Source organism: Nerophis ophidion, linkage group LG03, assembly GCF_033978795.1.
Source record: "Nerophis ophidion isolate RoL-2023_Sa linkage group LG03, RoL_Noph_v1.0, whole genome shotgun sequence".
NCBI lineage: Eukaryota > Metazoa > Chordata > Actinopteri > Syngnathiformes > Syngnathidae > Nerophis > Nerophis ophidion.
The window spans coordinates 10,136,156-10,152,912 of record NC_084613.1 but is presented as its reverse complement, the minus strand read 5'-3'; the positions used below and the strand labels follow the sequence as shown (position 1 = coordinate 10,152,912).

Genomic DNA, 16,757 nt, shown 5'->3' with positions numbered 1-16,757 from the left:
CGAACCAGAACCATTCACATTGGGCCCCCAGACAATTTTTTTCCTCTCAATGTGGCCCCCGAGTCTAAGTAACTTAGGGTCCCAAATAAGACCATTTTTTTTTAGGTGGTGGTGCGTTCACGGACCATTGGAGTGCAAGAAGATGCGTCTCATCCCCTCCTCTTCCGACGCCGAACCAGAACCATTCACATTCACATTGGGCCCCCAGACTATTTTTTTACTCTCAATGTGGCCCCCGAGACTAAGTATTTGAGGGTCCCAAATAAGACCAGTATTCTGAGGTAAGGGCAGCAGTAGGTTGGTGGTGCGTTCAAAGACCCCCGGCACAGTGGGAGTGTTGTGTTCCCCCCACCCCTCTCCCCCCTCCTCTTCCGACACCGAACCAGAACCATTCACATTGGGCCCCCAGACAATTTTTTTCCTCTCAACGTGGCCCCCGAGTCTAAATATGTGAGGGTCCCAAATAAGACCAGTATTTTCAGGTAAAAGCAGCAGTAGGATGGTGGTGCGTTCAAGTACCATTGGAGAGTAGGAAGAGGCGCCCCCGACAAGGTGGGACTGTTGGACTCTTCGGACGCCAAACCAGAACTATTCACATTGGGCCCCTGGACACATTTTTTTTCTCTCAATGTGGCCCCCGAGTCTAAGTAACTTAGGGTCCCAAATAAGACCAGTAGTTTCAGGTAAAGGCAGCAGTAGGTTGGTGGTACGTTCAAAGACCTCTGGCACCGTTGGAGTGTTGTGTTCCCTCCCCTTTTCTTCCAACGCTGAACCACAACCATTCACATTGGGCCCCCGGACACATTTTTTTTTCACTCAATGTGGCCCCCGAGTCTAAGTATTTGAGGGTCCCAAATAAGACAATTTTTTTTTTTAGGTGGTGGTGCGTTCAAGGACCATTGGCGAGCAGGAAGAGGCGTCTCATCCCCTCCTCTTCAGACACCGAACCAGAACCACTCACATTGGGCCCCTGGACACATTTTTTTTTCCTCTCAATGTGGCCCCCGAGTCTAAGTAACTTAGGGTCCCAAATAAGACAAGGTTTTTTTTAGGTTGTGGTGCGTTCACGGACCATTGGAGCGCAGGAAGAGGCATCTCATCCCTTCCTCTTCCGACGCTGAACCAGAACCATTCACATTGGGCCCCCCAGACACATTTTTTCTCTCTCAATGTGTCCCCCGAGTCTAAGTATTAAAAGGGGCCCAAATAAGACCAGTAGTTTCAGGTAAAAGCAGCAGTAGGTTGGTGGTGCGTTCAAGTACCATTGCAGAGTAGGAAGAGGCGCTCCCGGCACGGTGGGAGTGTTGTGTCCCCTCCTCTTCTGACGCCGAACCAGAACCATTCACATTGGGCCCCCAGACAATTTTTTCCTCTCAATGTGGCCCCCGAGTCTAAGTATTTGAGGGTCCCAAATAAGACCAGTGTTTTCAGGTAAAAGCAGCAGTAGGATGGTGGTGCGTTCACGTACCATTGGAGAGTAGGAAGAGGTTCCCCCGACACGGTGGGACTGTTGGACTCTTCGGAAGTCAAACCAGAACTATTAACATTAGGCCCCCGGACACATTTTTTTTCCTCTCAATGTGGCCCCCGAGTCTAAGTATTAGAGGGTCCCAAATAAGACCAGTAGTTTCAGGTAAAAGCAGCAGTAGGTTGGTGGTGCTTTCAAGTACCATTGGAGAGTAGGAAGAGGCGACCCCTGCACGGTGGGAGTGTTGTGTCCCCTCCCTTCCTCTTCTGACGCCGAACCAGAACCATTAACATTGGGCCCCCAGACACATTTTTTTTTCACTCATTGTGACCCGCGAGTCTAAGTAACTTAGGGTCCCAAATAAGACAAGTTTTTTTTTTTAGGTGGTGGTGCGTTCACGGACCATTGAAGTGCAGGAAGAGGCGTCCCCTCCCCTCCCCTCCTCTTCCGACGCCGAACCAGAACCATTCACATTGGGCCCCCAGACACATTTTTTTCTCTCAATGTGGCCCCCGAGTCTAAATATTTGAGGGTCCCAAATAAGACCAGTATTTTGAGGTAAAGGCAGCAGTAGGTTGGTGGTGCGTTCAAAGTCCCCCGGCCCAGTGGGAGCGTTGTGCCCCCTCCTCCCCCCTCCTCCTCCGACGCCTAATCAGAACCATTCACATTGGGCCCCCAGACAATTTCTTTTTCTCTCATTGTGGCCCCCGAGTCTAAATATTTGAGGGTCCCAAATCAGGCAATTTTTTTTAGGGGGTGGTGCATTCAAGGACCATTGGAGAGCAGGAAAAGGCGTCACCTCCCCTCCTCTTCCGACGCCGAACCCGAACCATTCACATTGGGCCCCCCGACAATTTTTTTCCTCTCAATGTGGCCCCCGAGTCTAAGTATTTGAGGGTCCCAAATAAGACCAGTAGTTTGAGGTAAGGGCAGCAGAAGGTTGGTGGTGCGTTCCAAGAACCCTGGCACAGTTGGAGTGTTGTGTTCCCTCCCCTCTTCTTCCGACGCCGAACCAGAACCATTCACATTGGGCCCCCAGACAATTTTTTTCTTCTCAATGTGGCCCCCGAGTATAAGTATTTGAGGGTCCCAAATAAGACCAGTAGTTTCAGGTAAAAGCAGCAGTAGGTTGGTGGTGCGTTCAAAGACCCCTGGCACAGTTGGAGTGTTGTGTTCCCTCCCCTCTTCTTCCGACGCCGAACCAGAACCATTCACATTGGGCCCCCAGACAATTTTTTTCTTCTCAATGTGGCCCCCGAGTATAAGTATTTGAGGGTCCCAAATAAGACCAGTAGTTTCAGGAAAAAGCAGCAGTAGGTTGGTGGTGCGTTCAAAGACCCCCGGCACAGTGGGAGTGTTGTGTTCCCCCCTTCCGACGCCGAACCAGAACCATTCACATTGGGGCCCCAGACATTTTTTTTCATCTCAATGTGGCCCCCGAGTCTAAATATGTGAGGGTCCCAAATAAGACCGGTATTTTCAGGTAAAAGCAGCAGTAGGATGGTGGTGCGTTCAAGTACCATTGGAGAGTAGGAAGAGGCGCCCCCGGCACGGTGGGAGTGTTGTGTCCCCTCCCCTCCTCTTCCGACGCCGAACCAGAACCATTCATCTCTCCCCTCCTTCGGCTTCCACATCCGGGTTACAGGCGCTAGTGTTAGTCGTCTTGCGTCGTGTGTGCGTCTTGACACTGGAGGAAGAGGGGAGGAAAAAAAAAAAAAGAAAAAAAAATCGCCCCTACCGAGACGCGTCGCAGCCTCTCGCCCGACTTGGCGCCTCGCGGAGCGGACACAGCTGCCGCCGCGAGTCGGCGATGTCGCCCAGCTGCGGTAAAGCGGGCACGAGGCGCTGGTGGTAGCCGGGCCAGCCAGCCAGCCAGCCAGCCCGTCGCGCGGGATCCAGTCTGCGGGGATTCAACCATGTCGAAGAGCCTGAAGAAGAAGAACCACTGGACCAACAAAGTCCACGAAGCCGTGATTAGCCGCGGCAAGGACGGCGAGCTGGGCTTGGAGCTGAAGGGGGGCGCCGAGCTGGGCCAGTTCCCCTACTTGGGCGAGGTGAGAGCGGGGAAGGGGCTCGTCCAGAGCGGCAAGCTGGCCGAGGATGAGCTGCTGCTGGAGGTCAACGACATGCCCGTAGCCGGCCTCACCAGCCGGGACGTGCTGGCCGTCATCAAGCACTGCAAAGACCCGGTGCGCTTCAAATGTGTCCGGCAAGGTAAGCGACGTCCATAATTATCCACTTTTTGACGGCTTTTAGAGCCGGGCCTGCTGTGGTTCCACAACCGGAACCAATAGTAGTGATGTGCAACCTTTGTTTACCACAGTCCGGAGGGGGCGTGTCGACCCGCTTCCTCAACGTCAGGGGTGTCGAACTCAAATACAGAGTGGGCCAAGGTTGAACAAAAGGGAATAAGCGGTAGAAAATGGATGGATGGATAGGGACCCAAACAAGTTTTGCATTGAATATTGAACGAGTAAGGCTTGTATAACTTTATAGTCCATCCATCCATTTTCTACCGCTCTGCTTTTTATCCTCTGATTAATCAGATTTAATTTTTTATTATCTATAGCAGGGGTTTCAAAAGTGTGCCCCGCAGGACATTTGCGGCACACAGCTAATGTTTTAAAAAGGCCCACGGCACATTCTAAAAATACTATTAAAATAAACAAAAACATAAAAAAAAGTGAAATAAAAAGTCCATCCATCCATCCATTTCCTACCGCTTATTCCCTTTTTTCTGGGGTTGCGGGGGGCGCTGGCGCCTATCTCAGCTACCATCGGGCGGAAGGCGGGGTACACCCTGGACAAGTCGCCACCTCATCGCAGGGCCAACACGGATAGACAGACAACATTCACACTCACATTCACACACTAGGGCCAATTTAGTGTTGCCAATCAGACATGCAAAATCGATTTTCAAATATTGTAGCATCCCGGAAGAGTTAGTGCTGCAAGGGATTCTGGGTACTTGTTCTGTTGTGTTTATGTTGGGTTACGGTGCGGATGTTCTCCCTAAATGTCAATCAATCAATCAATCAATGTTTACTTATATAGCCCTAAATCACTAGTTTCTCAAAGGGCTGCACAAACCACTACGACATCCTCGGTAGGCCCACATAAGGACAAGGAAAACTCACACCCAGTGGGACGTCGGTGACAATGATCAATCAATCGATGTTTACTTATATAGCCCTAAATCACTAGTGTCTCAAAGGGCTGCACAAACCACTACGACATCCTCGGTAGGCCCACATCAGGGCAAGGAAAACTCACACCCAGTAGGACGTCGGTGAAAATGATGACTATGAGAACCTTGGAGAGGACGAAAGCAATGGATGTCGAGCGGGTCTAACGTGATACTGTGAAAGTTAAATCCATATTGGATCCAACACAGTCGCGAGAGTCCAGTCCAAAGCGGATCCAACACAGCAGCGAGAGTCCCGTTCACAGCGGAGCCAGCAGGAAACCATCCCAAGCGGAGGCGGATCAGCAGCGCAGAGATGTCCCCAGCCGATACACAGGCAAGCAGTACATGGCCACCGGATCGGACCGGACCCCCCTCCACAAGGGAGAGTGGGACATAGGAGAAAAAGAAAACGAACGGCAGATCAACTGGTCTTAAAAGGGAGGAAATGTGGTTGTCATTCGTGTTTGGTGTGGGTCCACAGTGCGGCGCATATTTTTAACAGTGTTAAAGTTGTTTATACGGCCACCCTCAGTGTGACCTGTATGGCTGTTGACCAAGTATGCCTTGCATTCACTTGTTTGTGTGTAAAGTCCGCAAATAGTATGGGTGTCAAACTCTGGCCCGCGGGCCAAATTTGGACCACCGTGTAATTTAATGTGGCCCTTGAGGCAATATCAAATTAACATTAGAGCTGGCCCGCCGGTATTATAACACCGCATTCACCGCTAATACTCATACTTACCAACCCTCCCGATTTTCCCGGGAGAGTCCTGAATTTCAGTGCCCTTGCCGAAAATCACCCGGGGCAACAATTCTCCCGAATTTCTCTCGATTTCCACCCAAACAACATTAATTGGGGACGTGCCTTAAAGGCACTGCGTTCAACGTCCTCTACAGGATGTCGTCTTGTCCGCTTTCTCTCCGTACAAACATTGTGCCGGCCTAGTCACATACTATATGCGGACTTTACACACAAACAAGTGAATGCAAGGCATACTTGGTCAACCGTGTTGCGTTTTGACCCGTTCTTCCTTCGGTCAACGCCCCCAAATTGTTTGATGACACATAAGCTGGTTTTAAATCAATCAATTTTTCTATTTTATTACCAAAAGCGCCTTGGGAGATCAATCTAGATACAACATTTCAAAGCTCGGTCCAAATTGATCTAACCCTAAAATGGCAGTTTCTCCCTCCTCACTCACTCTCACCCGCCCCTCTTCTCCTCCTCCCTACTTTGGACAGTTGAGATAACAGATTTGTTATGGCTTCATTCCGACATTCCAAACTCAAGGTCTATGAGAAAAGGCCCCCCACTTTAGTTGTTCTAAAATCTGACTAGGAAATAAAAAGACAACCCAATCCAACAACCGCCATACAGGTCACACTGAGGGTGGCCGTACTTTAACACTGTTACAAATATGCGCCACACTGTGGACCCACACCAAACAAGAATGACAACCACATTTAGGGAGATCATCCGCACCGTACCCCAACATAAACACAACAGAACAAATACCCAGAACCCCTTGCAGCACTAACTCTTCCGGGATGCTACAATATTTGAAAATCGATTTTGCATGTCACTATAAAGTTATACAAGCCTTGCTCGTTCAATATTCAATGCAAAACTTGTTTGGGTCCCTATTAAAAGGTTCATTTGTTCAACCTTGCCACATTAAATTACACGGTCGGCCAAATTTGGCCCGCGGGCCAGAGTTTGATACCCATGATCAACGTGTGGAGTCCTTTTGCAATGGGCCTGCGGACCCTAATTACAGCTGGCCCGCTGTTATTACGCAACAGAGGCGCCGCTAGGGATTTTGGGCCCCATGAAAAGAATCTTTACCGGGCCCCCAACACATAATTTCATATAATATCATCATCCTTAGGCCCCCCTCCATCATGGGCCCCTAGAATCCGTCTCCTTTACCCCCCCCCACCCCCCCTTTTCGGCGCCCCTGGCTGTAACACCGCAATTTCTCACACTTGCCAATCATCCCGAAGTTCAGTGCCTCTGCCGAAAATCTCCCAGGGCAAGCAAGCATTCTCCCGATTTTATCCCCCGGACAACAATTTTGAGGGCGTGCCTTAAAGGCACTGCCTTTAGCATTCTCTACAACTTCCGCATTTCCTCAATATAAACAGCGTGCAGGCCCACCGGCCTAATATATGCGGCTATCACACACACATAAGTGAATGCAAAGCATACAGGTCACACTGAGGGTGGCCGTATAAACAACTTTAACACTGTTACAAATATGCGCCACACTGTGAACTCACACCAAACAAGAATGACAAACACATTTCGAGAGAACATCTGCACTAACATAAACACAACAGAACCCCTTGCAGCACTAACTCTTTCGGGACGCTACAATATATTTTGATATTTACCTCAGAAGGCTGCAAATAGAAAAGAGGCATTAAATTCGTATTTAAATTTTATTTGATATGCCGTTGATATTTTTTAATTATTATTTGAAACTCGATTTTGCATGTCATTAAAGTTATATAAGCCTTGCTTGTTCAATATTCAATGCAAAACTTGTTTGGGTCCCCATTAAAAGGTTATTTTGTTCAACCTCAGTTTAAAATTTTGGCCCACTCTGTATTTGAGTTTGACACCCCTGCTTTAGCCACACAAACACACGGTGATTCCTTGTTTAAAATTCCCGGAGGTGAGACTTTACTATAAATTCAAGCCAACATGAATCACGACGGAATGTCAACCAGCGGGTTTCGGTGAGAAAATTGTGGTAAAAAGTCGCTTCTTAGTGGAGACACCCCTCCGACTATCAGGTACTGTTAAACTCACTAAAACACTAGCAACACAATAGAAAGATAAGGGATTTCCCAGAGTTATCCTAGTAAATGTGTCTAAAAACATCGGAATCCGTCCCAATGCGATCACATTTTATATATTTTTTTTATCTTTTTTTTCTTCTAGTCAGTCGCTATCAATATCCTCAAACACAAATCTTTCATCCTCGCTCAAATTAATGGGGAAATTGTCGTTTTCTCGGCCCGAATAGCTGTTTTTGTCGGAGGCTCGCATTAAAAACAATGTGAGAAGCCATCAACATGTGACGGACTAGAAAAAAAAAAAAAACGCGATCGCATCGGGACGGATTCAGATGTTTTTAGACACATTTACTAGGATAATTCTGGGAAATCCCTTATCTTTCTATTGTGTTGCTAGTGTTTTAGTGTGTTTAACAGTACCTGATAGTCGTAGGTGTGTGTCCACGGGTGTCTTGACGCGCAATGTCTCAGGGAAGTCGACTGCAGCTTTATGGGCGGCACAAGCTCAGCTGATCTCCGGTAAGTGGCGACTTTTTACCACAATTTTCTCACCGAAACCTGCTGGTTGACCTTCGGTCGGGATCCATGTTCACTTGACCGCTGTGATCCATAGTAAAGTTTCGCCTCCGGGAATTTTAAACAAGGAATCACCGTGTGTTTGTGTGGCTAAAGGCTAAAGCTTCCCACCTCCATCTTTCTACTGTGACTTCTCCAATATTAATTGAACAAATTGCAAAAGATTCAGCAACACAGATGTCCAAAATACTGTGTAATTATGCCGTTAAAGCAGACGACTTTGAGCTTTGTGTGTGTGCAGCGCTCATATTTCCTAACAGCCCGTGACGTCTTGTGTACACGTCATCATTACATGACGTTTTCAAGGAAAAACTCCCGGGAAATTAAAAATTGCAATTTATTAAACTAAAAAGGCTGTATTTGCATGTGTTGCAATGTTAATATTTCATCATTGATATATAAACTATCAGACTGTGTGGTCGATAGTAGTGGGTTTCAGTAGGCTTTTAACTCTGTTATTATTAATAATTAATGATATTTATCTTTGTGGAAACACTGATCATCTTAATGATTTCTCACAATAAATATATATTTTTGATGACATGTTTTAAATAGGTTAAAATCCGATCTGCACTTTGTTAGAATATATAACAAATTGGACCAAGCTATATTTCTAACAAAGACAAATCATTATTTCTTCTAGATTTTCCACAACAAAATGTTTAAAATTAATTTAAAATACTTTGAAATAAGATTTAAATTAGATTCTACAGATTTTCTAGATTTGCCAGAATATTTTTTTGAATTTTAAGCATAATAAGTTCAAATAAATATTTCAAAAATATTCTTCGTCGAAAAAACAAACTAATATTAAGTATTAAATTAAAATGTATTCATTATTCTTTACAATAAAAATAATAAATTTACTTGAACATTGATTTAAATTGTCGGGAAAGAAGAGGAAGGAATTTAAAAGGTAAAAACGTATATATGTGTTTAAAAATCCTAAAATCATTTTTAAGGTTGTATTTTTTCTCTAAAATTGTCTTTCTGAAAGTTATAAGAAGCAAAGTAAAACAAATAAATGAATTTATTTAAACAAGTGAAGACCAAGTCTTTCAAATATTTTCTTGGATTTTCAAATCCTATTTGAGTTTTGTCTCTCTTAGAATTAAAAATGTCCAGCAAAGCGAGACCAGCTTGCTAGTAAATAAACAAAATTTAAAAAAATAGAGGCAGCTCACTGGTAAGTGCTGCTATTTGAGCTATTTTTAGAACAGGCCAGCGCGTTGGTGACCCCTGCGATACCCCATCAATTTATAAAAAATAGGGGTCCCGCAGTACATTTCTGGGGTGCCACTTTTTTGTTTTTGGAAAACAAAATGATAAATGTATCCTTTATCCTGTTATATCTCATATTCTATGTTGTGTTTTGGAAAAACACAACATAAACCAGGCCTGGGCAATTATTTTGCCCCGAGGGGCCACATTGAGAGGAAAAAAAATGTGTCTGGAACACTAATACAAAACTTCAGAATAATGTCTGATTGAATACTTAAAAACTTTATGACAAACCGCCTCAAAAAACATAAATTTTACATTTTTCTATGAAGGATAAAACACTGAATATTGACAACATATGAACGTCACCCTATTTCGATCGACATATTTTAAACCAGGCCTGGGCAATTATTTTGACTTGGGGGGCCACATTTAGAGAAAAAAAATGTGTCTGAGACACTAATACAAAACTTCACAATAATGTCTGATTGAATGCTTCAAAACGTTATGACAGACCCCCTTAAAAAAAATTTAATTTAAATTTTTTCTATGAAGGATAAAACACTGAATATTGACAACATATGAACGTCACACCCCTTTCGATCGACATATTTTAAACCAAGCCTGGGCAATTATATTGACCCAGGGCCACATTTAGAAGAAAAAAAAATGTGTCTGAGACCCGGTATATCTATTTTTAGGGCCACTAATACAAAAGTTCACAGTAATGAAATGTAAAAATTTTTAATGAAGGATAAAACACTGAATATTGACAACATATGAACATCACACCCCTTTTCAATCGACATATTTTAAACCAGGCCTGGGCAATTATTTTGACTTGGGGGCCACATTTAGAGGAAAAAAAAAATGTGTCTGGGGGCCGGTATATCTATTTTTAGGGACGTTAATACAAAACCTCACAATAATGTCTGATTGAATGCTTAGAAACGTTATGACAAACCGCATTAAAAAACGTACATTTTACATTTTTCTATGAAGGATAAAACACTGAATATTGACAACATATGAACGTCACCCTATTTCGATCGACATATTTTAAACCAGGCCTGGGCAATTATTTTGACCCAGGGCCACATTTAGAAGAAAAAAAAATGTCTCTGAGACCCGGTATATCTATTTTTAGGGCCACTAATACAAAAGTTCACAGTAATGAAATGTAAACATTTTTAATGAAGGATAAAACACTGAATATTGACAACATATGAACGTCAAACCCGCTTTTGATCGACATATTTTAGAACAGGCTTGGGCAATTATTTTGACCCGGGGGCCACATCTAGAAGAAAAAAAATGTGTCTGAGACCCGGTATATCTATTTTTAGGGCCACTAATACAAAACTTCACAGTGATGGAATTTTCCATTTTTATATTAAGGATAAAACACTGAATATTGACAACATATGAACGTCACACTCGCTTTTGATTGACATATTTTAAACCAGGCCTGGGCTATTATTCGGACCCGGGATGCCACATTTAGAGGAAAAAAATGTGTCTGGGGGCCGGTATATCTATTTTCATGAACACTAATACAAAACCTCACAATAATGTCTGATTGAATGCTTAAAAACTTTATAACAAACCGCCTTAAAAAACGTAAATTTAAATTTTTTCTATGAAGGATAAAACACTGAATATTGACAACATATGAACGTCACACCCACTTTCTATCGACATATTTTAAACCAGGCCTGGGCAATTATTTGGACCCGGGGCCACATTTAGAGGAAAAAAAATGTGTCTGGGACACTAATACAAAACCTCACAATAATGTCTGATTGAATGCTTAAAAACATTATGACAAACCGCCTTAAAAAACGTACATTTTACATTTTTCAATGAACGATAAAACATTGAATATTGACAACATATGAAAGTCAAACCCGCTTTCGATCGACATATTTTACACCAGTATTGGGCAATTATTTTGACTCGGGGTGCCACATTTAGAGGGAAAAAATGTGTCTGAGGGCCCGATATATCTATTTTCATGAACACTAATACAAAACCTCACAATAATGTCTGATTGAATGCTTAAAAACTTTATGACAAACCTCCTTAAAAAACGTAAATTTTACATTTTTCTATGAACGACAAAACATTGAATATTGACAACATATGAAAGTCAAACCCGCTTTCGATCGACATATTTTATACCAGGCTTGGGCATTTATTTTGACTCGGGGGTCCACATTTAGAGGGAAAAAATGTGTCTGAGGGCCGGTATATCTATTTTTAGGTCCACTAATACCAGACATCACAGTAATGGAATTTTTTATTTTTCTTTGAAGGATAAAACACTGAATATTGACAACATATGAAAGTCAAACCCGCTTTCGATCGACATATTTTATACCAGGCTTGGGCAATTATTTTGACCCGGGGGCCACATTTAGAGAGAAAAATGTGTCTGAGGGCCGGTATATCTATTTTTAGGGACACTATTACAAAACTTCACAATAATGTCTGATTGAATGCTTAAAAACGTTATGACAGACCGCTTTAAAAAAAGTAAATTTTACATTTTTCTATGAAGGATAAAACACTGAATATTGACAACATATGAACATCACACCCCTTAGATAGACATATTTTACAATCAAGTGAAACGCAACAAAAATTCAACAAACCGTGAAATATGAACGAAGGGTACAAAATAAACACACCTACAATTTGATACATCACAAAGCTTTAGAACTTTGTTGTGAAAAGCTCCGGAGGCACACCGCCAGCAGAAAGTGTTAACCGAAGCTCCACAAGGTCGTCGTGCCTTATTTTGAGTTTGCTGGCATTTTCCTGTATAGTGCTCTAGTTCCTGTCTTGCGCTGTTATTTTGGTGGCCCTTCCTGTTTTGTCGGTGTCTTCCTGTAGCGGTTTCATGTCTTCCTTTGAGCGCTATTTAAGCCAGGCTATTTCAGTTGTTGCTATCCTTCTCTGTGGGGACATTGCAGATCCTCATGTCACGTACGGGACGTACTTTGTGGACGCCGTAAGTTTTTGCTGTCGTCCAGCATTTCGTTTCTGTTAACTTTGTAGCCAGTTCAGTTTTACTTGGGTTTTGCATAGCTTTATTGCCTTTTTTCTTATGTTTAGGTTTGGTTTAAGCATTGTATACGTTTTCACCCGCATATTGGGATCACAACAAACCATCCTCGTCTCAGCCGACACATTCCGACTTTTACAAAGTAATGAACTACCTGCTGCCCCCTGCTGACGCGGAGTATTACGTGGTTGCCCTGCTGAGTTCTATATATGTATATGTGTATATATGTATGTATGTATATATATATATATATATATATATATATATATATATATATATATATATATATATATATATATATATATATATATATATATATATATATATATATATATATGGCAGAGGGGTTAGTGCGTCTGCCTCACAATACGAAGGTCCTGCAGTCCTGGGTTCAAATCCAGGCTCGGGATCTTTCTGTGTGGAGTTTGCATGTTCTCCCCGTGAATGCGTGGGTTCCCTCCGGGTACTCCGGCTTCCTCCCACTTCCAAAGACATGCACCTGGGGATAGGTTGATTGGCAACACTAAATTGGCCCTAGTGTGTGAATGTGAGTGTGAATGTTGTCTGTCTATCTGTGTTGGCCCTGCGATGAGGTGGCGACTTGTCCAGGGTGTACCCCGCCTTCTGCCCGATTGTAGCTGAGATAGGCGCCAGAGCCCCCCGCGACCCCAAAAGGGAATAAGCGGTAGAAAATGGATGGATGGATGGATATATATATATATATATATATATATATATATATATATATATATATATATATATATATATATATATATTTATATGTATGCATATTTATATATATAAAACACATCTCCTATAGAAAAACAAAAATCCAAGTATGGATTATTTTGCAATAAGACACTCAATGTTTATCAATCAATGTTTATTTATATAGCCCCAAATCACAAATGTCTCAAAGGACTGCACAAATCATTACGACTACAACATCCTCGGAAGAACCCACAAAAGGGCAAGGAAAACTCACACCCAGTGGGCAGGGAGAATTCACATCCAGTGGGACGCCAGTGACAATGCTGACTATGAGAAACCTTGGAGAGGACCTCAGATGTGGGCAACCCCCCCTCTCTAGGGGACCGAAAGCAATGGATGTCGAGCGGGTCTAACACGATACTGTGAAAGTTCAATCCATAGTGGCTCCAAGACAGCCGCGAGAGTTCAGTTCAAGCGGATCCAAGACAGCAGCGAGAGTCCCGTCCACAGGAAACCATCTCAAGCGGATCAGCAGCGTAGAGACGTCCCCAACCGATACAGGCGAGCGGTCCATCCTGGGTCCCGACGAGCGGTCCATCCTGGGTCTCGACTCTGGACAGCCAGTACTTCATCCATGGTCATCGGACCAGACCCCCTCCACAAGGGAGGGCGGGACATAGGAGAAAGAATCTTACACATAAGTAAGATTTTTTTTTTTTTACTTCAAATAAAAACAATAATGACATTTTTTGTGGTTCCCTTTATGTAGATACCGGTACCAAAATATTGGTATGGGGACAACACTAATACACCCACTGGCAGAAATGTCGACAAGACGATCCAACATTGTCACAAAATCGATCAGCCGGAAAAGTTGCAACATTTTTAATAATTTAAAAGCGTGTCATGGACATGAAAGCGCGGAGGATGTCGTCCTTTTTCTCAGCCGCTAAATGAGCATTCCGGCCGCGTCTTGTTTTCTGGGACACGAGAAGGAGCGGGAATCAAACACGCGGGTTTCGGTTTATTTTTGGAGCGAAGGATTTGCCTGGCGAGCGGCTGTTTGCACGTCTGTGATTGATGACGGAGTTAGGGGCGGCTGACAAGGCGGCACAGCAGGGGTTAAATGCTAATGTGCATCTTTCTCAGACCACTCTTATTTTCCTCTTCTTCTTCTTCTTCCTCCTCCATCATCCATTCCGTCGCACATTTGTCTTTTTTTTCCCCCCACTCGTCTCTCCGTCCCTCCACGTCACAGGGGTCAAACTCAAGGCCCCGGGGGCCGGATGTGGCCCGCCGAGCGCACAACATGGGGAGAAGCAGCAGGAGTGTGACCCATAACACATCTACATTTAAAAAAAAGGGTGTGATATTAGTATCCACTGTACCAAGCGGCCCCCTGGGGCTAAACATAACTGCCATGTGGCCCTCGGTGAAACCCACTTTGACACCTCCGATCCACGCCCTTCAGCTGCTGTCATCCTCGTTTTTTTCGGCGCAAAAAAAGGCGTTTTTTTTTTTCCCCCCCTCGTATGGGCCACTTCGTTTGGAACAACTGTGACCCCCGCTTGCAGTGCACACCAAATCGGATTATTTTGCACTCAAGTGACACGGATCGGATGTAAACGCTTCAAATCTGATCTTTTCGCATCCAATCGAAGGTAGTTCCAAATGTATTTATTTATTTTTTTTAAACGTGCCGGGATAGAAAGGAGGAAAAAAAAAAAGTGTGTAAAGGATATCACCACATGGGCTCAGGAACACTTCAGAAAACCGCTGTCAGTAACTACAGTTGGTCGCTACATCTGTAAGTGCAAGGGACGGCGTGGCACAGTGGGAGAGTGGCCGTGTGCAACCCGAGGGTCCCTGGTTCAAATCCCGCCTAGTACCAACCTCGTCACGTCCGTTTTGTCCTGAGCAAGACACTTAACCCTTGCTCCTGATGGGTGCTGGTTGGCGCCTTGCATGGCAGCTCCCTCCATCAGTGTGTGAATGTGTGTGTGAATGGGTTAATGTGGAAGTAGTGTCAAAGCGCTTTGAGTACCTTGAAGGTAGAAAAGCGCTATACAAGTACAACCCATTTATTTATTTAAGTTAAAACTCCACTATGCAAAGCCAAAGCCATTCATCAACAACACCCGGAAAGGCCGCCGGCTTCGCTGGGCCCCGAGCTCATCTGATATGGACTGACGCGAAGTGGAAAAGTGATCAGTGGGCGGCCGAGTCCACATTTCACATATGTTTTTGGAAACTGTGGACTCGTGTCCTCCAGACCAAAGAGGAAAAGAACCATCCGCACTGTTTTAGGCGCAAAGTGTAAAAGCCAGTCTGTGATGGTATGGGGGTGTATTAGTGCCCAAGGCATGGGTAACTTACACATCTGTGAAGGCACCATTAATGCTGAAAGGTACATACGGGTTTTGGAGCAACACATGTTGCCATCAAAGCAACGTTATCATGGACGCCCCTGCTTATTTCAGCAAGACAAAGACAAGCCACGTTATCAAACACTTATTTGGATAATCCCACAGGTGAACGGGCTAATTGGGAACAGGTGTGTGCCATGATTGGGTATAAAAGCAGATTCCATAAAATGCTTAGACATTCACAAACAAGGACGGGGCGATGGTCGCCACTTTGTCAACAAATGTCCGAGCAAGTTGTCGAACAGTCTAAGAACAATATTTTTTCAACCAGGAATTTAGGGATTTCACCATCTACGGTCTGTAATACCATCAAAAAGGGTTCAGAGAATCTGGATAAATCACTGCATGTAAGCTGCTAAGCCCGTGACCTTGGATCCCTCAGGTGGTACCGCATCAAATAGTGACATCTGTGTGTAAAGGATATCACCACATGGGCTCAGAAACTCTTCAGAAAACCACTGTCAGTAACTACAGTTGGTCGCTACATCTGTAAGTGCAAGTTGAAACTACTATGCAAAGTGAAAGCCATTTATCAACAACACCCGGAAACGCCGCCGGCTTCGTTGGGCCCCGAGCTCATCTAAGATGGACTGACGCAATGTGGAAAAATGTTCTGTGGTCTGACGAGTCCACAATTAAATTTGTTTTTAGAAACTGTGGACGTTGTCTCTTCCGGAACAAAGAGGAAAAGAACCAGGCGCACAGTGTAAAAGCCAGCATGTGTGATGGAATGGGGGTGTATTAGTGCCCGAGGCATGGGTAACTTACACATCTGTGAAGGCACCAGTAATGCTGAAAGGTACATCCAGGTTTTGGAGCAACATCCAAGCAACGTTATCATGGACGCCCCTGCTTATTTCAGCACGACAATGACAAGCCACGTGTTACAACAGCGTGGCTGGCTCCACTATGGACGGACTCTCGCTACTATATTGGATCCACTATGGACTGGACTTTCACAATATCATGACATCCATTGCTTTCGGTCTCCCCTGGAGGAAGGGAAGGGGGGTTGGGGGGGTTGCCATAATATGCCATCCTCTCCAAGGTTTCTAATAGTCGTCATTGTCACTGTCACAGACGTCCCACTGGGGTGAGTTTTTCCTTGCCCTTATGTGAGCTCTGTACGGAGGATGTCGTTGTGGTTTGTGCAGTCCTTTGAGACACTAGTGATTTAGGGCTATATAAATAAACATTGATTGATTGAATGGCTTCATAGTGAAAAGAGTGCAGGTACTACACTGGCCTTGTATTCTGTTTTTATTTACGATTCACACAACGTGCCAACTTCACCGGTTT

General features: G+C 44.1%; 1 protein-coding gene across 11 annotated transcripts in view; it reads left to right on the top strand.

Annotated features, from left to right (window-relative positions):
- Positions 1-3,031: 3,031 nt before the first annotated feature.
- The window catches only part of LOC133549093 (membrane-associated guanylate kinase, WW and PDZ domain-containing protein 2-like), a 292,488-nt gene continuing 278,762 nt past the window's right edge, over positions 3,032-16,757 (top strand). For 8 of the 11 annotated variants that reach the window (XM_061894220.1, XM_061894225.1, XM_061894217.1 and 5 more), the window contains exon 1: positions 3,033-3,682. In XM_061894220.1, the coding sequence (XP_061750204.1) occupies positions 3,385-3,682 (298 nt within the window). In that variant the 5' untranslated portion in view covers positions 3,033-3,384. Of the gene's footprint in view, positions 3,683-16,757 lie in introns of all 11 variants that reach the window. The other 3 variants (XM_061894219.1, XM_061894221.1, XM_061894216.1) reach the window with 1 other exon arrangement.